The 22,795-nt window shown below is 36.6% G+C and overlaps 1 protein-coding gene across 3 annotated transcripts in view; it reads right to left on the bottom strand.

Annotated features, from left to right (window-relative positions):
* The window catches only part of EML1 (echinoderm microtubule associated protein like 1), a 54,426-nt gene extending 32,047 nt beyond the window's left edge, over window positions 1-22,379 (bottom strand). Inside the window, exons 1-7 of one of the 3 annotated variants that reach the window (XM_010082869.1) lie at window positions 22,203-22,359; window positions 19,198-19,260; window positions 16,759-16,891; window positions 11,190-11,237; window positions 7,764-7,898; window positions 2,340-2,368; window positions 848-874 (exon numbers count right to left, since the gene is read on the bottom strand). In XM_010082869.1, coding sequence (XP_010081171.1) covers window positions 848-874; window positions 2,340-2,368; window positions 7,764-7,898; window positions 11,190-11,237; window positions 16,759-16,891; window positions 19,198-19,260; window positions 22,203-22,359 — 592 coding nt within the window. Of the gene's footprint in view, window positions 1-847; window positions 875-2,339; window positions 2,369-7,763; window positions 7,899-11,189; window positions 11,241-16,752; window positions 16,892-19,197; window positions 19,261-22,202 lie in introns of all 3 variants that reach the window. The other 2 variants (XM_010082871.1, XM_010082870.1) reach the window with 2 other exon arrangements.
* Between the last annotated feature and the right edge of the window lie 416 nt (window positions 22,380-22,795).

Genomic DNA, 22,795 nt, shown 5'->3' with positions numbered 1-22,795 from the left:
AGAAGGCACGTGAATGCCAGTAGGATCTGCAAAGGGGAAAACTACTGATTGCAGGCATAAAATTGTACAAAGAATACACAGAGGCAGAGACTCTCTAAAAGACTTAGTCTTGAGAACAAACATTATTTGCTTTGTGAAATTTTAGAGTTGTGGCAAAGCTGAAAGACGCTGATTAGTGGAAAAACTGTTAGGCTTTAGCTATCTCTAAAAAGCAAGAGAAATCTGTGATTATATCACAGACATAAACATGCATCAAAAATGTGCATATTTACACTACAGTTTAGCTAAAGCTTTGGAAAACAATACGGTATGTTTACCAAATGTAACTCTGCTTTATGACATTCAGCAAAAAGCACTGAGAAATTAGTTGGAGGCCTAGGTCTGTTTATTCAACATTCATAAAAATCTACAGTCTACTCAGTAAGAAAAAGCAAGGGAAAAACCAAGGCTTCTATAACCATGTTATGCTAACAGCAAAACAGCCAACAAAGGGGCAAATTCTATATGAATTTCAGCAAAGTGCAGAACACCATTTCAAACACAGTGAACATCCACGTGTTGCCATATAGCTCTCTCAACAGACTTTTTCTAATTCAAATTCTTCTGAAAAATTCCACAGGAATCTAAATTATAACCCATTATTATTACTAAAGTGCACCTAAGGGTTATAATTCAGTAGGGCTGTATAATAGATGGTATAATATTTTGGTTTAATTCAAAAGAACTAGAAAAATTTTAACATTGCAAAATGCATGCAAGTTAGAAAATAGCTGTTTATACATTGAGCTTTTATCCCACCAGTACCATTTTGCTTCGAGAGCTATTAGGTTTTGGAATTGAAGCCTACCTTTGCAGTGTGTCACACGGCGCTTCCCTTGTGATTACAGAGACAGAGACAGAAGGGCTGGATAAAGATGTGTTTGAATACAAGAAACTCACTAAATACCTGCTCTACCTGCTGTCCAGTCATATTGTGCTGGAGGCTAACCTGGTACTTGACAAAACACTGAGCCACACTCCATGCCACACGTTGGGTAATTACAGTCCAAACCCTTTTCCACCAGCTAGGGGCTCTGTTTTGTTCTTCTACAATCAAAATACTGGCTCAGGTTCCATTATGCAACTCTATGGTAAAAGTAAGTAAAATACCAGCTATAACTTTCTTAAAAAAAAAAAATCATTAATTTCAGTAGGAATTTTGTCCAGGTGAGAATGGCAAAAGTAGTGTCACATCTGCTTCATTACTGATCTTTATCTACAGGAAAAGTGTCAGAAGAAAAATTATCCCAGATACCTTTCGTTATGTGATGCAAGGGAAGGAGAAATGTTACACAAGAAAAGTATGCTCTGGGAGAATGAGAAGTTTTCTTTTGCTAAACCAACAGTTTTCATGAAAGAGACATGAACTGTGATTGCATTGCCACAAAATGCTGAAGTGCTTACTTAGTTTTATATATTACTGAGTTCAAAATCAATTAGACTAAACCCTGAATTACGGCTTAAGAGCTTTGCTGGATGCTAATCAATCAGCTCAGTAAACAAAATATTTTCTACTTTGTCAGTTTAATGTCTGATTACTGTTACAGAACTATACACAAAAAGAATATGATACACCTGAAAAATCAACACATTTTTTCCCTTCCTTATTTCATTAAAAGAAAGCATTTATTTTAGTTGTCCTTGTTTTTTCAGAAAAAAAAATAATTGTTAGGTGTACTATTCCACTTTGTACTTTTATTGAGACTGTTCAAAAGTTTGTAACTGTCTAATGACAAGGACAAATTCTGCTTTTACTTATACCTACTATTTCACTTTCAAAATCTTTTTACAGGGCTAATACATAAGTAGGAAAAAATTAAAGTGTTTTTCCAATTAAAGATAGACTTTGAAAACTGTAGTAACAAAGCACCTTTTTTATTTGTAATTTGACAAATTTTATTACAAGGCATTGGGAGAGATGTTGCATTCTTTAACAGTAGTTGAGGGCTCCCTTTTAATGACTAAATTCACATGACAGCATCATAGCTGGAACTTGGCATATGCTTTAATCAACAAATCCTTAATACTGCTTTGAAAGAGAAGACATATTTGGGGTAAGAAGGCACAGCCTTTTTCTTTGTCTTCTTACAAAGAATCCTAACTATAAAATAAACCTATTGGGCCAATAAAAACGAAAGCAAACTGATCAACTTTTTAAAAATATGTCATTAGTAACCTGTAAGTATCATGTTTAGATTTCCAATACCAGTTCCTAGGTATCCACAGGAAAAGAAAACAAAACGAAACCACTATTATGTTACCACAGTTGTTATCTGCTTCAAAATTTGAAAAGTTCCTACCTGCACTGAACATTGGTTCCTTGGGTTTGCTGTGAAAATAATGAAGACATTTCCATTTTAAAAAGCATGCACAGTCAGTCTGCACATATAAAGGTATCAATAAAACATAAAATTAAAAATATAAGAGATATAAAATATTTGTGTGTGTGTACATATAAATAAAAACACTTTTTCAGTTCAAGTATTTACAAAATAAATCCCCATGCAGACACAATTAAAACCAGCATACACTGTGGCTCTTTGATGGCAGGTGTTAACACTTTTACATTCAATTCTCCTTACATTCTCAAAACTATAGATTTTCCTCTACCAACTACCAGATCCTCTTCCCTTGCAGAGTTAATCCAGTTACAGGAGGACACAGAAACTGGTAATGAGCAGCTGCATCAGTTTTGGTTTCCAGTGAGGGAGATTTGTTACTGCAAAGCAGTTTACGGCCATAACAAACAGCTAGGAATGTATCCTCTCTGCACATATGGAGTGGGGTGCAGGGGGGCTACTGCATCAGTGCACGTGTGGGTGTTCGCTTACTTCATCGCTTTGTTCTCTCTGGATCTAAGGTGCAAACCAAGGTTTGAATCCTGCTTTTCCAAAAGTTTACATAAAGCATGGAACTGGACAATTCTTTCTTGGTAAACGCCAGTACGTGGTAAAACCCAGAAAGCACGTATCCATCACGATTAAAATGTCTGCTCTTTCTCACTGCACTGCTGCCTGGAAGACAACCTGAAATCAGTTTGTCTTTTTGTCTTGAGAAAATATCTGGCAAAACTTGAGGGGAAAATACATGAAGGATTTGGAAAAAGAAGAAGTAGAAAAGCTGAGGAGCTCTCTGGATAGTACTACCCTGGCCAGAAAGAAGCAATGTTTTCCAAGAAATGCCAGTCATTTGTTTTCTTTGTCCTTTGCCCCTGTATAAACAGGCTTGAGGGTGTTGTTTCTGCTGAAGCGTGAAAGTGACACAAAGCTATATTATGCAGTTATTTTTCCTCTCAGTTCCTTTTTCTTTCTCTCCAGTAAAACTTTTGAAATATTAGATTACTGTTCTATATTTCTTAGGGTGATCCCTAAAGGGTTGAAAGCCCTATCATTCTGATGGAGAAATTCTGATGATGTGATGCCATCTCCACATCTGTTCCTAGACTGCAGTGGCAGATAAAGAGAAACCAAAAAAAGGGTTGGATTTTTGCACACAACTTTTTTCTAAGCATAAAAGATTCTCCCTCTCTACAACAGAAGTTGTAGCAAATAATTTTACAGTGTTTCTCGTTTTGCCTTGATCTGGCAGTTACATTAACAATAATATGTTTACTTAATGACAAAACCAAACCAAAACAAAACAAAAAAGAATTCTACTGATCCTACACATTGATTTAGCAAATTTTCATAATATCAGCCTTGGTATTAATCATGCATCAAAATTCATACTTCAAGCTAGCATACACAGCCAATCTCATCTATATAAATAGCATGATGTGTTGCCACTGTTAACAACAAGATCAACATTTTCTCTTATGAATGAAAATATTTTTAGAAAATAAAAACTTTATGGGATGGAGCATTAGTCAGAAATGCTGCCATATTAGAGACAAAAGAATCCCTAGCTCTGAACAGACCATGCTGACTTACTCAAGCTAATCAAGCTAATGTGAAAGGCTGATTCATGACAGCAATAAAGCAAATCATGTGTACTTTCTAACTATACAAACCCTAACCACACACATAGCTCAGAGCTCTGACTACCCTTTTCTTTTTTGTGAACTTGAGTCACTCCCCACTTATCTAACCCTTCAGAAGGCTTGCCCCTGGCTCATAGCCATAGGGAGTCAGGCTACCCCACAGTAGCACAGGAGATTATGGTCATCTCCTTACTTCTTATGCTTAAAGCTTCTTAAAATAGATTTCTATAGCATTATGTTTTTGTGTAACAGCCTACAACCCCATATACTTTGAAAACCAGTAATTTCATGGTTGCCTCTAGATTCCTGGCATGCATTCTGCTTTTAGTTTCATCTACAGATCAGATATAAAATAAAATCATAGAATACCTACGAGGGACCTACAAGGATCAATGATACAAAAAAAGACAGTGAGTAGATGGTTAAGTAACACCCTCTTCCTCACTCTTTGACACATACAGTTAGATTTACGAGTGCAGCCTTAGCCCTCAGCATACAGAATCATGGTCATTTTTCGCCTAATCCCATGGCTCTTGCTTTATATTTTGCACAGTGGTCCAGCTTCAACAGGAAGCATGAGGCAAGTCTTTACCCAGCCTCTTCCACAGGATAAAGACACTCTTCAAGGAGGTGGGAGCTGTGGTGTTGAACACCCTCAGGTTGCATGTGGCAGAAATCAGGGGAAACTCTCTAACCATGCAATGATTTTTCTCATAGTGGCACCAGCATCACTAGGTACAGCTAAGGCAGTGTAACATGCGCTCTCCATTAGCTCCTTGGGACACCTGCGCATTATTTTAAGCATCACATCACTTGTGTGCTGGACCTCCTCCCCGAGTCCAAAGCAAGTGATTCCTGATCAATGCTGTTGCTCAACCCTTTTGTGGTTTAACAACTGCAGAATGACATAACCACCAGGTTTCTGCTAGAATAGAACGAAAAAATGAAAAATGCATCTCGAGTACCATGATCAACTTTAGAGCAGAAACTAAATTTTGCAGATAATCATTAATTATGCCTTAATATTTTAATTTCTCAGCTATTTTGGAATTCTTTTTTTTTTTTAAGTGCTCAGTATCTGTATGTAGAAGTACCGCTGCTAGAAGTCATATTCCTTAATTTAAATGAACAACAGCCTAATTAATAATCTCACCTTATTTCTTTAGTAGCTTTAATACAAAACTGATTTAAGATAATTATAACCTTATGCAGATAGCAGGAACTCAGGGATATCTTAACAAAACCGATTTTGCAAAGCTCTGTACTTAGATGTTGTCAGGTTTATCTTCCACTGCACAACATACGCTGAATTCACCTTTTGAGGACTTGAATATTTTTATTTTAAAAATTGATGAAATACATAGAGAAAGGGTCCTCATATGTTTGTTAAAACTTTTTTTTTTTTTTAAACAGTTAATTGGAAAAGTAATGACATTTCACCATTGGTAGCTGTACCTCTTCCTCACATTCTAGAAATAAAAGTCTTCCCATCTAACTACAGAAATTTAAGTTTTTTAACAAAAAGTTTCAATATTAAATTTTTTTGGTTTATATAAGGTGAGGTTTTTTTAATTAATGCAGTCACATGTTAAGGGCTGTTGCTATAATTTGATACATGTAGTAGAGCAGGAACTTATACATATATGCAAAATTAAAAGTAAAAAAATCAGCCTTAGAAAAGCTATCAGCATCAAGAGACCAACACAGAAAACAGCAGCTCCCTGTTAACGAATTCACTGGGACAATGCAGCTGTATGAAGTTATGCACTGCTGCAACACTTCACAGAACATCCAGCTTAAACTAAGAGCAAGCTTTTATCTTCTCAGCAGTCCCTTCACTGCTCATTAATTTTTTTGCTTAGTTTTGCCTTTCAAAACTTTCAAGCTCAACTTATCCCTAAGAGTGTTAATATTTGGTTTTCTGCTTCAGCGGTATTCTTTCTGATGTATCAACGTATATATTCTCTGTGCCAGAAGGGTCTGAGATGTTTAGTAACAATTTTATCCAAGTCTGCACATGCAGAAAGAGACACGGCTCCTAAGTAATCCAATAAAAGACTGATTTACCTCTCAAAAATAGCATTTATGTAGAGATTACTTAAAGAGTGAATTGCTATAGTATTTTTTTTGTAATTATATTTCAATCTTTTAGGAAATTTAAAGTGAAGTACAAAAATCTTGTAAACAAAACCAAAACCACTTCTATTCAGTACCACTGCAACATTCTCATCTCTTCAAAACACATTCCCAAAAGGCTATCTGTTGTTTATAATTATACGACAAAAATATAGGAAAAAAAACTTAAAAAATCATATGCTGAGATAAGGTCACATTTCCAGAAGTGCCAGAAGGCCCAGTCCTGCAGAATTCCATCACCTTACAAAAAACTCATTCACATGCATAGATACACATCGCCAAGATTTTACAGTGTCTAAATTTTCAGTTTGTGTAAGTATTTAATTATACCTTCCTTGGTTACTATTTTATAACCTTTTCTCTGATGGTATTCTTATTTTTTTCATTATTCCCATAATTTGCTACACTTTTCACAAGTTTCAAAAACTTCGCATACTTGCTGTCTTGCTTCATAGCTGAAAATGTAAGCCAGGAAACAAACTATTAATAATTTCATCACTCATATTTAGGCTTGTCTGTTAGTACACAACAACCTCAGTCATTGCTCACATCAAGTGAAGATGCTGAAAGGACAAAAAAGGAAGGGGTGTTTTGTGCCATACCATCAGCTCATGAGCAATCCAGCAACTCCTACGTTGGCACTGATGCCCATACAGAGAAGGTAAACTATGTTATTATGTGATGATCTTCATTACCATTCTGCTTCTATGGTCACATCATCTATGAGATAGTGAAACAGTACCATCAACACCACTTTTTGGTGGTGGGGAAATGGCCACGACTAAGATCTGTCTAGGAAAATATAGGAAAGAACCAGCTGAGTGACTTCATCAAAAGCATCAATGAATCAGCTATTTGTTCAAGACCATCCTGAGTCTGAAACCCTTGGATAAGACATTCTCTTTTCCTTGTACTGTCAGCAGTACAGAGAAGCATCATCAGAGATACACAGGGACACACATCACTTTATTCCACTTCTTTGGATAGCACTTGCATGTAAGCCTATCCCTCCACTCCTCGTTAATTTGACCCTCGGACTGAGGCAGTCATTGCTCAGAGACTGGCTGGGCATCAGTCTGCACATGGGAGGTGGTGAGCGATTGCCTTTCCATCACTTGTTTTGGTTTTTCTTCCTCTTTCCTCCATTTATTAAACTGCCTTCATCTTGACCTGTGAGTTTTCTCACTTTTGCTCTTCCTAGACTCTTCCCCCATCCTGCTGGGGGAGAGGGAGTGAGTGGCTGTGTGGTGCTCAGCTGCCAGCTGGGGTCAATGCACCACAACCAGGAACCTGAAGACATAGATGGCAGGAACTTGAAGACCAAGGGAAACCACAAAGGTAATGGAAAAGGTATGTTTAATAATTACAAACTTTTCCAGGCAATTCAAAGTTTATGGTTTGGAAATAAGGCAAATAAATTTCAACTGCATTTTAAAACCTGTTTTATTTGAAATGTTTTATAATATAATTTTGTTCAACTGTTGGAGCTTTTAAACAAGAAAAAAGCTCCCAATATTTGATAAACTAGAGAAACTAATTCCACTAACTAAACTAATTTAATTATTAGGGCAGCAGGCAGAGAAAGAGATAGATTCTTAGATAACATTACCTTTCACTGTTCTTTTTACCACTAGATGAGCTGCTGGTGGAACCAGTGCGGTTGCGACTCCCTTTGGAATCTCCATAGCTTTCTCTCCGACCGCCTGGGGACACACGCTCAGTTGAACTGGTTCTCTTAACAGTGCTAATAAAAAAAGGAGCAAGTTTTACAGGGGCACATGTAAAGACACATATCCCTACGACAAATATTTTTGAGAAACATATCAAGTAGAAAGGTGGCCCTAAAAACTACAACTTTGGTTTTAATCATAACTTGATTTGTTAAAAGAACCTACATAAGAGTTCTGCTGAGTACCTGCTGTAACAGAGACAACATACTGCTTTTTCCTTAATAATAAAATAGAAGATAAGCTAAACCAATATCATAGAGTAAGTTGCAATATCTATTTTCCAGGTCACATTTCAAATCTCTCACTACCACTCCACACTTCTGGACTTTTCGATTATCTTAATAAGAGATGAAAGACTTAAGGAGAAAGCATATTACCTGACACTTGCAGCCAGACTACAGAGAATGCCAAAAGTAGGTCAAAATTTGAGCAGGCACAAGCTAACTTTGTGTGTTCATTCAGTACCAATTATTCTGTGGTTCAAAGCTAGTTTTAACATATCCCAAAGTGCAATTAATGGTGAGTTAGCCTGCCATTTTTTTTGTAAGCTTGTCAAAAATGTATGCTTCCTACTTACATGTATGAATAGATTAGATTCCCCACATCTCCTGACAAGGGGTTACTCAAAGGCTTAAAGCTTGCCTTACTCTGTCAGTCTTCAACCATCCTTCCTGTCAAGATAGCTATCAGGGAGCTCCTGTATGACTTTATGGCACCCCTTAGACATCCAGCTCTCTCTGATGGAAAAACGTGAGCCAAAACACAAGCAGTTATTACCTGGTAAGTTAAGAGAAGCCCACTCAGAGCTTAAACCTAATAGGAAACAAATTACTGTGGTTATTTCTCAGTCCAAAGCTCTTCTCCCTAAAGCAGTGCTTCCAAGCAGGAGAGAGAGCAGCTAAGAGTAAGGCCCAAGCTGGATGATGCTTTTCACTTTGCTGTACTCCCTGTGCAGCAGAGAGGCACAGGCAGTATCACCTGGACTGAAGCAGGAATTGCCCCCACACCAGCAGCTGAACAGCAGGACTTGGTGCCAGGGTCTCATTTCCCCCCACCGCAGTCCTGTGCTGTTTTCTCCCCTCCAAAGAGCAGAATGGAAATGTCCCCCTTACACATAACATCCCCGTAACTAAATGGCCAAGTTCAGCGGCTCTGTCTCCCCAGAAGCCATGGACACCAATGATCGCTTTCAAATTCACAACCCTCTACCCAAATCCCAACCACAAGCTCCCTCCCTTTGGGAAAACTTCAGTTCTTTCTGTTCTTGCTCCTTCACGGCCCAGGCTCATCCCAGTTGTCCCTTTGACCATCCCCAGCCAGCTCCCCCTTGACCTCCGCACAGCCCCAGGGATGCTCTGCTTACCATAAGGCTCATCTCGAGCATCCTTGAGGTCTATTCCAAACCTCCCCATCAGCCCCTAACAACTATCCCTACTCTGTTATCTCGGTCAGCTCCTCAGGCTCTGACCCATTTTGTGTGTGGTGCAAGAAAGAGAGGCATTGGCTCTTCATAACTAAAAGAAACAAGGCAGACTTTTCTGTCTGGTCAAAAAATATTCAGCTTATCGACTGTACACCATTAGCAATACACTGGGAAAAAAAAAATCCTGGTCCCTCATGTCTTTTTACTGAGGAGGAGGGGAATGTTTCAACACCTCAGCTGAGGCTCAGTTACAGGAACAATGGGAACAACTGAACCAGAGTCTTTGTGCAAAGCAACCGCCCTTCTGAAAGGAGAGAAGCCCCTGTCTAGGGGAAACCCCGCACAGCACAGCAGATGCATGTTAAGATGCATCTCAGGTAGCTTGACAAAAAAACTTTCTGGAACATGCAATGGTAGAACAGATGTTCAGTGCCGCATTTTTGTATTAAAAACAAGGATGCTTCAAATGATTAAGCTGAAATTTAAAAAAAAAAATATTGTTTCTGTGGAGAGAACGATGTAAGAGAGCAAGCAAATGCAAAGTTACACATAGGCATGGAACAAAATACACTCACAGGAGAGGGGAAAAGGCAGCAAAGAGAATTGAATTCTGTCCTAATTTCAGAAATGTGTCTCCTACACTAGCCTAACATTATCCAAGTCATCTCAGTGTCAAACATATGAAAAAACCTCCTCTAGTAAATTACATAATATACTGTTAACATTTAACTGGTCTCAATGCATCTCGTAGTATCATCCAATTTATACTCCAGTTAAAAAATAAAGCCTTGATACTGAAAATGTTTACTCCACATAAAATATCCTTATTAGCATGAGTCCTTCCACTACCTTATATATAGTACTTGCAAAAACACCCTGTGTGATTTTGCAAGATCACACCTTTGCTTTGGCATCTTTTTCTGGTTAAGGAAAAGAAGAGGCAGTATCAGCCTACACTGAAATTAAATTAAGGAAATGACCAAATTATACTAGTGTTAGGAAAAAATGTAAGTTACAGAAGCAAATTTAAACTAATTTTAGTGTTGCTTGGGGTTTTATTTTATAGCTATCAAGATTCAAAAGATGAACTGGTGGATAAAAAAAATGAACGGGTGGGACTGAAGCTTAAAAGTGTAATGCTATCTTTGTTCTTATTAATGAAGTCTCATATCAGTATGAAAACTACTTTTACCACAGGAATAAAGTCTTTTAAACTCTGCTGGCTTACATCCATTACTGGTTAAACTACTTAGTAATATTATCTTCTGACAAATTTTATTTTAAACTTTCAAAAACAAAAAAAGCCCAGTAAGAAGTATTAGCAGGTAATTGGAAAGGAGGATTATAACTCCACTTCAATTTTGGCATATACTCCTTTTGGTAGCTATAGTATTAAACACCAGGGATTATATCCATGGCTACAGTAGGTACACTGTCACCTGAGAAGAAATTTAAAATGATAGATGATATCAATTTAGCTTACAGGTTTGTAAGTGTATAACTGGATTCCAGAATTTGGCTTCCACATTAGTGATATGAAAGGAGAACATTTCCAAATATTTAAAAAGATAACATTTGACAACACAATTTTTAACTTATTTAAGACAGCAATGTGGTCTAATGAAACACCCCTATAGTAAAAGGTCTGTTAGCATAACGCAGATACCATAACTGAAATTATTACCCAAGTTTTGCAATGCATTAATCAATGATGAGAAAGTTTTAAACATGTACTTCTGAAAAATGTTAAAAATGGGAATAATAATTACAGTTCTACCATGTTAATGGTCATACAAAAACAGCCACTTTCTACATGTTGAACTGAAACTGAAAGGAAAAACAACGGAGCTTCAACACTACAAAGCTATTAAGGATCCCTCACCTTAGAGCAGGCTTTTTCAGTTTGCATGCATTGAGAAGATTCACAGACCTGCTTAATCCAGATTGAGAGGTGCATAAACAAAGCAGAATAAAAAGTGAATGCAACAATAAAATGCAGAAACAAGACATTTAAGACAAACTTACATTAAAAGACATAATTGCATGCTTTCAAGATATGAAGTCACGTGCAAGAGTAAACAACATAGTGCTTATAGGCTCAGTTAGATGTTTGTTCATTTCAAACCATACATTTAAGAACATCAATGTATCTTTGAATGACAAAATCTCAGCAATGCTCCAATACACTGACCATTTCTAAAGCAACTCAAAAAAAAAAAAGAGAAAATCAGAGAGCCTATCTAAAGAAACAAGACAGATGATCCAGCTAGAAGACAAAGACTATTAAAAATGCAACAATAAAGACAAGAAAATAAGTTCTTATATATACATACATATACCACTGCATAGCATGAATGTTTCAGATGGTTGCATTACTGAATTGTGATAAACAAATCTGGATAAAATTAGAAAATACATCTATTTAATTATCAAAATTTGGGGGGGAAAAGAAAAGCTTCTTAATAAAATAAATTTTAAAATAGCACACAATGCTCTTAGACAGTAACTGATAATATTAATAATAATTTGAAACTTGTCTAGCACTCTTTCTGACCCTCATTTAAATCAATTAGAATAAATTCAAGAATAACATATGACTTTAGTTTCATTATGCCTTTAAGCAAAGTGCAGCAATAACGTTAATTGTTAGAGATAATAATGAAGTGGTATAACAGTTTTGCCACTCGAAGTGCAATGGAGAGGCATTTCTTTTTTAATTTCTATTAGGTTTATTTTAAAACATTTTGAGAGCCAAGTGTTAAGTAGAAGACTTAATTGAAGGTTTGATACAGAGTTTGTGTGTGTGCCAGTTACAAACCATTGCTGCCCCCAGAACAGAATGCAGAACATTAATTCCAGGCGACTGAACAATTTCCTAGGGGCCATGTGTTTAGAAGAACAGGAATTTATTATATTAAAGTATTTTATTCTCCCTGCAAACAAAGCTCTTTATGTTTTCTTTGTTCCAGCTTCTTCCTTTTGATCTCCATTGTCAGAGTTTTGCACCATTGTAATACTTCACAATCTGCTGGGGGAGAAAGAATGACTGATTGTCTCCCTTTGAAAGGCAAAGTATGTGCTAGCCGGCAGCCTGCAGCAGCATCCCTGCTGGGAAAGGTACTGTCTGCATTCCCCTCCCTCACATTTTTTTTTCCTTTTTCCCCCTCAACTCTTGGAAACAAAGCTATCCTAGATGAGCCACAAAACCCTAGATTTTAATAGGGAACACAAAACATTACTACTGTGCACTGGCCAAATTCCAAAGACAAATTTAGTGTTAAGCAGGAAACTTCAGACCACATTACATCTGAAAGGAAGAGTGCAGGGGTAAGGGAAAGATCTGCTCACAATGAATTAAACTCATCTTATTCTGAATTAAAATTTCAAACAATTATTCTATACACAAAGTTCAGAACAAAAATATGACAGTGTCCGAAAAGCTGGTGCTTGAAATAGCTTCTACACTTCTACAGCATAAAACTAGTAAATATATTAAATTTAAAATCAAACACTCTGACCAAAGGCTTTTTGCAAAGACGCCACTGAAGCACTTTAAAAAGGCAGGCAATTCTTGATTATCTGTGTCAGGTGATTATCCAGCCCATTGCAAAATTACTTCAGCTCTGCACTAGCTGGCTTGCAGCTGGAAGCCGTCCAGCTGTGTTCGCATGGCACCCCATCACCTGAGCGCAGCAGCGCCTGTTGATGCTGGACCAGAGTTTTTCCTTCCAGTATCACCAGGCTTTCTATCTTGTATTGCATTATTACTATATACTTTTATAATCTGATTCACCTATGTTTTGTATTTGCGCTTTTGCTCCATTCAGATTATGTCATTCCATTCCTTAATTTGGATAATTGCGTGTTGACTATATAAGATGTAAATGCTGAAGGGGGTTTGGTGCCCTCAACTCTAATTGAAGTGAGAGTCAGCTGAGGTTACTGAACACTTTGCAAGATCTGGATCTAATTATCACATTAGGCCCTATAACAACCTACTGATATCCACAGATACATGTTTTACATATGGAAAACCAATATGTGCTGAGGTTAAATGATTTGCATAAGGTCATTGAGAGAATATGTGGCAGAACTCAAACAAAAGCCTGCTAGTTCCACCCCTTCAGTCCCTAGCCTTTTTTATTACCTCCAGTTTTATATTCCTGCCAGAAGAAGTAATTTCCATTTCAAATATTAAATGGGAAATCAGAAAATGTAGTGAACTTTGAACCACATCTCCTTGGTAATCCAGCAAGGCAGATAAGCCTGTGAGTTCAAATGAGTTAACCAACACATTTAAATACAGCTATTGTATGAAATGGGATTGTGTCTGCAGACATGTCAATAAGTACATCTCTATCTAAGCAGTGGAATGTATGGATGCACGCTTGGTCCTCACAGAGATTATTTGCATGTATTTATATAAATATGCATGACATACTGTTTTTCAAGGGACAGACTGATGTAATTTCAATTGGGTATCATACACTTCCTAACCTAAACTGTGGAAGTAGCAGAGAGTAGAAGAATCAGAAGTTATTTTTTTGTTATGCCCCTCTCCATAACTTTGTTCAGCAAAACACCTGGGAGGAATGTGATTAACCTGGACGTTTGTCTTTTTTGAAGGTAAGGCCATAGGTAGGAAAAAAAATGAATATTATATTTTTCTAATACAGTAATCCTAGTAGATACTAGCAATTCACAACAGCAGACCAACAGCTTAAAAGAAGACTCAGAAAAAATACATATTTTCCTTTCCTTTTTTTTTCCACTTTTCTTTCACTTTTCAAATTTTACTTTTTCACATTTTGAAAAAAAAACAAAAACAGATTTTTCAGTTATGCACTAGAAAAAGTATTAGAAGTATCCAAGCTGAAATTAACAGTTCTATTTAGAACTGCTATGCCAAATTACCATATTTTGGACTAAAGAATACCTACACTTCAAAGTAGTATCAGTTTTAGAATCAGTGTATATGAAAAGAGCACTATAAAGCCATAAGTAAAATCAGAACTAAAAAAATTATTAAGAATTACACATCATCTGTAAACTGTTCAACACTGAGTGAAGCTTCTTACCACAAATACATGTCCTACTCCTTTAAAAAAGAAAAGCTATTTGATCTTGCTGCTATATTTCCATTACTGTTTTATGCACGCATATATACAGCTACTGAATGTAAAAGGATCCATTATAAATACAAAGTATGAATGAATTAATATTTATGAGTTCATAATGAATTAATCTCCTTGACTATTTGCAAGTAAGTTACTTGGAACACTTAATACATCATCCTTAAATATTGAATATTTGGAGCACAATTTACTACAAAAACATTCAATCTCAGCAGTTTAAGATTCATTATCAAAAACTACTAAAAGTAGAGACTAATTGACCAAAATAAGTTTTGTAATTCATTGGTGAGGTCCCTACCATTCCACACTCTTCATGCTGAAGTATACTTATAGGCAAAGCATAGAAATAGATTTAATTTAATAAAAAAATAAATTTGCATATTAAATATGATCAATACAGAACTATAGAGCATTTGAAGGGAATAGGAATTCCAAAGCACCTGGACTTGAAACTGCTTCTTTCAGTACACAGAATAACCTTGCCCTCCTAAGCACTCTTTAAAAGTGTCGACCTATTTCAGCAAAACTGCCCATGTGTATTTTTTATTTCCAAAACTGGATATACATTTTCATACTGCATATTCAAAGCACATCCAGTCCGGTGTCTTCAGTAAAGAGAGGGGATAAAGCATAATAGAAAGACATTAAATCCTTATCCTGTGGAAAACTTTCTCATACAGGAATCATAGACATTAAAAAAATGCTCCGTAAGGACTTTCCCACTGGCACTCTGATCAGGTGGAATGGCTGCAGGGTGCCACTTACCTACAGGGATCCTGAGCTAGGATAATGCTTACAGGCTGAATTACTCAAAGGAGTCTCAGAAAGCGCGAGTATGATCTTGACCCACATTTCATCTACCCTACTCTGGGGCAGAAAGTCGTATGCTGAACCTTAGAGATGGAGTGTAGAGACTCAGGAATCAGACCTTCTGTACACAAGTGAAGTGTGCCAATGCTTGTGCTCTCTCATGCATTTTTTAGTTACTACTTGAAACTTTATTAGTGAGAATGAAATTATGAGAATTATTAAGAAAACATAATTTGTGAAGAACAAAATTTATTTAAAAATTCAGCATATAGAAAATAGTACCCCTTTTTACACACCAATAAATTTTCTTTTTTTAAAAGGCAGGTTCTTCCACTCATTTTCAAAATTCTGATAACATAATTCTGATAATGGAACAGTTTAAACAGTATTTGCCATCCTCTGCTTATCTTAGGAGCTGATTCAGAACAACCTGACAAAACCTGCAACTGCAGTGAGCTCCAGTTCACGGGAGCTCACAGGAATTCATTTCTGCAACACAAAAATGGTATTTTCCAATGTAATTGTGCATAGCATAGCTCCTCATTTCTCTACAGTAACAAAATGTGGAGTTGCCTGGAAAATCTGTCCCCTTCAACACAGTAACAAAGAGAGGCATATCCTTAGTCACCACCTCCCCTTTAAGGAGAAATTCTCTTTACAAAAGAGACCTCAGATCTTAGCAAGTTAACACTCTCATCTCTACAACTTGCCCTCCTGTGCACTGACAGCATCATCACTACAAAAAGCTGAGGATGACACACAACAAAAGAAATGGAAAAAAAACCAACCAAACCCATACTATTATGTTTTACAGGGAAACCATACAGCAGATTAGCACCACAATAACCATCACATGTAACTGGAACTTGCTGCACCCAATCCCTTGCGTTCCTTATAACCTAGATGTATAAAACACGTAGCCCACTCAAAAACAACTACACACACAGGAAGCAAAATGAGATAGAGCAGTAATTTTTAAAAAGACTTAAATAGATGCTAATGGTAAGGTATCTAAAGATGGATGTTTCATTTGCATAAATATGTGCTAGGTATAGAATTTTCCTACTCCCTGAGATGCTTTTAACATTGCACATGCAGTTTCTATGATAATTTTTAGTGAGACAAAATCATCAAAGGTAACATTGATTTGTAATGATAACACAGTTTCTCTACAGACTAGGTATTTTCTACTAGCTACTAAAAGAATTTTTGCACTTTTCATGCTTTATTCTCTATTTGCTGGACTGTAGTAGCAAGAAAAGAACACAAACCAGTAGAGCAAGCACTGTGCATGCTTTCAATATTCATGGCAATAACCCTAATTCTAATTAGGCCAAATAAGTTTAAAGCCTCTTAGAATTAAATCCATCTCTCCTTTTCTTTCCGAACTCAATATTTAGACTGTTGCCTCGCAAGTAAGAAAAACTATGCACCTAGAAGCTTAAAAGAGGAGATATACCATGTTTTAAATTTCACAATTACAAGGTTTCTGATAGATGCACATACCTTTTTGCTGCTGGTGATACAGTCTCCTTTCTGGTTCCTGATGGGGAAGGTAAAGAGCCACTTGGTTTCTTTGGTAACACAGTTCCATTATTAACAGTAGTCCTTAAAGGCAGGGTTTGTACCAGCGGTCTTGCTGTTTTAACAAGAAAATAAAATCATTGTTTTCATTTTCTTTTTTTTCCCCCAGCAAACACCACTAAAAAAATGTAAAAATATCTATGCAGTATGCCATTTTTATTTCACTATTGCCAAATTCACCATAGATGAGGGATTTAAAAAGGAGGATTTTTTTTTCCATCTACAATCACATCAAGCAATTCATCCGCATATGGCTTAAGCACACAATTCTATAATGTCTCTCAACTGTAAAACTCTGTCCTAGCTCAAGGAGGTTACTGGCAAGCGCAAATGTAGTCGCTGCCACCCTTCCTGCTCTCTTAAAAGAGCATCTGTCTCTTGCCTACTGGGATAGCATTCGGAGGAGTGCTAGAAATGAAGACAGGTTGCCACCCCAGAAACCCCTGTTCTTTACCCCTCAATGTTCTTGCAGGTTTTCCACAAGCAAATGATCTATTAAGAAATCATTACTCTCCCCAAAAATCCCTTCTTTTAAAGAATGTAGGCTTATGTTTGACAAAAAGGAATTTCACCCCTTAGTCAGAAAAAAATGATTGAAATCAGCAAAACAGTGGACTTAATGAGCTGACATTGTCTACCTACACTCTTCTGATCAAATGTTGGTTCAAAAATTGATATACATGTCATACCTGTAATTAATATCAGAATAACAAAAAAAGTTCCATTTAAGTACGTTAGAAATTAGTTGCAAAAACACTGGTTAAAACTGCAAGCAATGAGTACAAACATGAAAACAACAGTGGACCATACCCTGAAACACAGATACAAACACAACTGGTGCTCTCCCTACAGCAGGGAAGAAAGCTGTGTACATCACTTGAAATTTGACAGAACTTCGTATTACGAGCTGGCTTTGTAAAGATGCCAAAAGTCTCTGGGTTCAGAGAAACAACACCCGAGAGAAAGCAGCAGTCACAATTCACAAGTGACTTAAGAAAATTTCACTGAACTTGGGAGAACATATTTTCTGTTCTTCAAAAAAGAGACCGCCGAAGATAAACAATCTAAAAAGCAAAAATTTTTAAAAATCTAAAAATTAAAAATTTTATACAGTCCTAGGTTATACTATGAAAACACCTTATTGTAGCACTGATGGCAAGCATTTATTGACCAGTTCACCTGAAGTTTTCATATACTGAACAACAGAAGATAAATGTGAGAGCCTGTGCCTTGGGAAGATTAGATCAGTAAATATGGTCTACTCAGGAATGCAAGTTTCAAGAGAAACTTGGTCTTCAAACTTTGTTAAAATATATACTCATGTATACATTATATATATATATGTATAGGTATATATACTATGTCACGTATTCGTCACTTATTTGATCAGAGGTGACAAATTTAGAAAACAACTCACAAGGAAATATTTAAGGAATGAGGCTCATTGGGTTTAGAAGACAGAAACATGATATGAAAACAACAAAGAAAAAAAAGAAGCTTCCATGATCTATCTTAACAGACTAATGCTGTCTTTAGATCTTACACAAAACACCTAAAACTTACTGTACTTTGGCTTCTCATAGTTTTGTTTTTTGTTTTTTTTTTAAGAGATTCATATATGATGATCCTATACTTCTACAGTATTCATTCTTCCAATTAAATTCCTTCTACAGTTTCATGCTGGATGCTTTACTGCTTGTTTCCTAAATGCTGCAATGCCGTAATTAATCTGTACATATAAAACTGATTCTGTTGCATATTACAGAAGCACAGATAGCTAGAGTTGAGCAGCTGTAGGCTTGTCTCCTGACAAGATTTCTGTAGCTCACAAAACTTTAATGAGGCTTTGAGATCATAAATTAGAACAACAATTAAAGTTAAATAAACAAATTAAGAATATATTTTCCTTCTTTATAGTTCTATAAAAATGTCTATTAAAAAGTAGCTGGAGGGAATTAGCTTTACCCTCCTGAACTGATGAAATTGAAACTAGCAGCAGCTAGGAATAAACTCTGCAACCTTTAACAGAGGTTTTGCTTCAAATCCAATGCCAATCCAGAGCACACTTCTGAAGCTGGAGATTTAAAGATCTGTCCCCATAGTCAGCTAGTGTAAAAAGCAACACCACGAAACTCTTACACAGCACACAGAAAAGCTACACATTATTCAATTAATCCACTATTTACTCTGGAGCTATTTAGTTTTATTTACAAGAGCTATTTCACATCAGTGTAACTGACATAACAGTCAAATAACCCCAAACATGTCATTGCTGTTAGAAGTCAGTAACTCAAACACATTGCTATTATTGCTTTGTCAGTAATGTTTAATTTTGGAAGTTTTGTTGCTTCAAGTTCTTACCTGTGGCAGCAGGACTGACATGTTTATCAGCCTCAGCAGCAGCTTTTTTAATCATACTCTGATCTATGGATTAATAGGGCTGTTAAGTTTACAAACAAACCAATAATTGCAAAAGGAAAGAACAACAAACACAAGTAAAACAAAGGCAGGAAGCCATACTGAACTCCACCAAGCAGCTAAATTAAATAAGGAAGGGGGGGTGGGGGCAGGACCCAAACAAAAACCCAAAACACTATTAGGGAAGGAGCTCCACAAATGGACAAGATAAGCAGCTCATTTTTTGTGATGTACACTGCTTTTAAACTGCCTACCTCAAGTCTTAAACAAGAACACACACAAAGACCGAAAACAAGCTCAAGATTTTTTCCATTACAGGTTGGAAAGCCTGAAACTTGAAATCTTTAAACCAATTTTAAATCTGAAGTACTCAGAAAATCTTGTCTTCTGTCCCACGAAGCTTCTTGTTCCAGAGTCAAACAGCACACAGTGATCCCGTTTTCCAAAGGCATGAACCTCCTCCCAACACACATGTGCTTTTAATCCTAATCTACTCTATCTACAGATCAAATGGAAGAAGCAGCATACAACATGCTTCAAACCAAGTTCACATGGATGAGATTTTTGTGACACTTTGCAAGCTCAAATTCCACTTTTTACAATTCTGAATGTGGAATTACTCATTAAACAATCAATGGAAAGAAAACGGATCAAGTCCCATGCAGCCCAAGTGGCAAAACATGAGAAGCCACCTCTCCAGTTTCATCTGTGTCTAAGCAAAACCCTTCTGAGTCTCCATCAGGAGCCTCTGTAATGCTATTCCAACACTGAAATTCAATTTTGTCTTATGCTAACTGCATGCAATCTCTTATAAAGCAGTTGTGCCTACTACAGGAAAAACAGGCCACCATGTGAAATGTCTCATATTTGACAAAACAGGTGGAAGAAACAATCAGGATTACTTCAGATTCTGTTTTCTGTTACACAATACATTTAATAGGGCTGACCATGCACTAATAATACAACTGATATACAGTAAAAATTCTTCACATAAATTGTTACAGTAGCAATTATTTCAATAAATTAGTTGAATTTACTTGGCAATTATCAGAACTCATTTCAGTAACTTGTCATGGATGAACAATTTGCCTTGTAGTCCCCCATTTGCATTATCACAGTAAAAAACTTCTTACACTGTCATTTCAAACACATATTATGAAGTATCCATGCCATATGCACATTTAGGGAAGGAAAAAAAAACCAACACAAAACCACCAAACAAACCAAAAACCAGCCATAGAAGGCAGAAAAATAGACTTACAGCAGCTATAGTTCAATGTACATTGAACTATGGCTTTAACGATCTGCCACCACCAAGAAAATGTCTCCTGATTTAGAGTTCAACTCTGCTCACAGAATCCACGAAAATCTGTTTTGTATTTTGCTAAGTAAAGCCAGCAGGCAAGAAGAACTGATTTGGTTACAACTCAGTAATAATTACTATATTTCCTCTACACAGCAGATAATATCTATTTTATAGGCAACATAAAGCCTCTTAATCCCTTGTACAGCCAGATTCGGCAAAACATTTTATCACAGTAGAGGTTATGTTTAGTAGCATTCAACTTATCTGGCATTTTAATTTATATTTTTTTTTGCAATCAAACAGACAAAGACAAAATGAGGAGAAGAACAGTATCTGGCATTTTAATTTATATTTTTTTTTTGCAATCAAACGGACAAAGACAAAATGAGGAGAAGAACACGAAAACAAGATCACAGACATTCACTACATATTCTGCCCAACAACTAGCACGATACATGATCAACTAATCTGGCTCTGTAATTCTGTCCCTTTCTGCTTTCCTCATTTCCAGACACAAAACATTATAACAAACACGATGTCTCAGTTCAGCAAATTAACTTAGTTCCTTACCTATTCTGCTAAATCAATGGCTAAAAGTAACTATCTGTCGCAAAGTTACAAATATATGACTGAGATTAAACAAGTCCTAATTTCCACATGAGAATATTATTAATCCATAACGACATATAAGATTTCTGATGTGAATTAAGTTTTTAGTTTATATTAATACATATCAGGTTCCCAAAAGAAACAATTTCTTAATTGAGACAACAGAGAGCTTGTAAAGTCAGTGATACTTTCTTCCCACGTCTAGGTTGCCACCACTCTTACTCCTAAGACTACCCAAAAATACCTCATGCATTTTTGCTAAACTGCAGATGGCCAGCCTCCCAGGTTTCTGCAGCCTCACAGATTACAGTAAAACACACCAGCTGGGTTCTAATAAATCTTTACTACTGCAAAGCACTGGATGTTCAACTCTAGCTTTTCTGATATGTGTACAGACAAACCCATTCTTGGAGAGGAGGAACCAAGAGAGAGTGTGCTGTGGCACACAGGCACAGCACAGCATACGGCTGAAAGGCAACATCTGCCACCTCGCTGGTTCTGGATCTGTTGCACTTAACGGGGTCAGGCACCAACTACAGCTCTACCTTTCCTTCACACCTGAGCAGCTGGTGTTGCACCACCTCCTCAGTCATGTCACCTCTGTGCTAGCTCAGAGCTGTCTTTGGCTATGCCTGCACCATCCAAAGACACTTAAGACATTTTTAATTAAAGGAAAATTACATTTTACTTAAATTTATTTAATGTTTTCTATCAGAAAAAAAAAGTCAGAGTTTCTCCTATAAAAGATAATACATTACACAAAGAGTTTATAAGATAATCTTGGTCAACAGTCAGGAAGCATTAGCCATGGTTTTTGTTTTGCTGGTTCATGGGAACTTCAGAAGACTCACAGATTTAACCACTTGTATTTTTATGTGTTCTCTTTAGCAGATTAAATTTTAAGAAAAAAATTTTTTTTAGTTTGATATGCTGATTCTGAGCATTTCAAAGATGTAAAGAATACCCTACTTTAATACATATAAGATGCTCATTGAATTGTACTACCTCTCTTAGATATATCTGAAATGCAAACCTTTGGTAGGTCCTTTCTTGTTCTGCATGGCCTGCTGTTCCTCTGTAATATTCAAGCGTCGAACCACATCAGCAAGTGCAGATTTAAGCAGCTGGATGTCATCTTCCTGCATCTGGACACGTTGCTCCAGAGAGGCAATGCGATCCGTTACCTCCATACTGCTTGCAGCAGAGGCACTGTCATCTAAGTAAAAGAGCAGAAAAAGATGCATTATCAACAATGTATAACCATCAAGGAACACCTGATATAACTGGCTGCAGGTAAAAACAAGGTTTTTCACGGACCTAATGCCCTCTTGAGGAAGAAAGTTTTATACGCGACCAAAAGGAAGAGATGGAAATAAATAAGACGAGTACTTAAGTAAGATGTGCTAACGAGGTTGGCTTCAGGGCTACTTAGTGTTAATTGGGCCCCACTATCAATCATCTACATGTCTGAACTGGAGCAATCAACCATCACCCTTCACTGTTCTGTTCAACACAACATTCTGGCACTGGCAGGCATTCAGGTACAGAGCTATACTTCCTGATATGCTACACACCCTTCCAGATTTTTCTTTCTCACATATGTGACAGAATGTATACATTAGACAT

This window comes from Pterocles gutturalis, unplaced genomic scaffold (assembly GCF_000699245.1).
Source record: "Pterocles gutturalis isolate BGI_N339 unplaced genomic scaffold, ASM69924v1 scaffold8200, whole genome shotgun sequence".
In the NCBI taxonomy this organism is placed as follows: domain Eukaryota; kingdom Metazoa; phylum Chordata; class Aves; order Pterocliformes; family Pteroclidae; genus Pterocles; species Pterocles gutturalis.
This window is presented reverse-complemented; position numbering and strand designations above follow the sequence as displayed.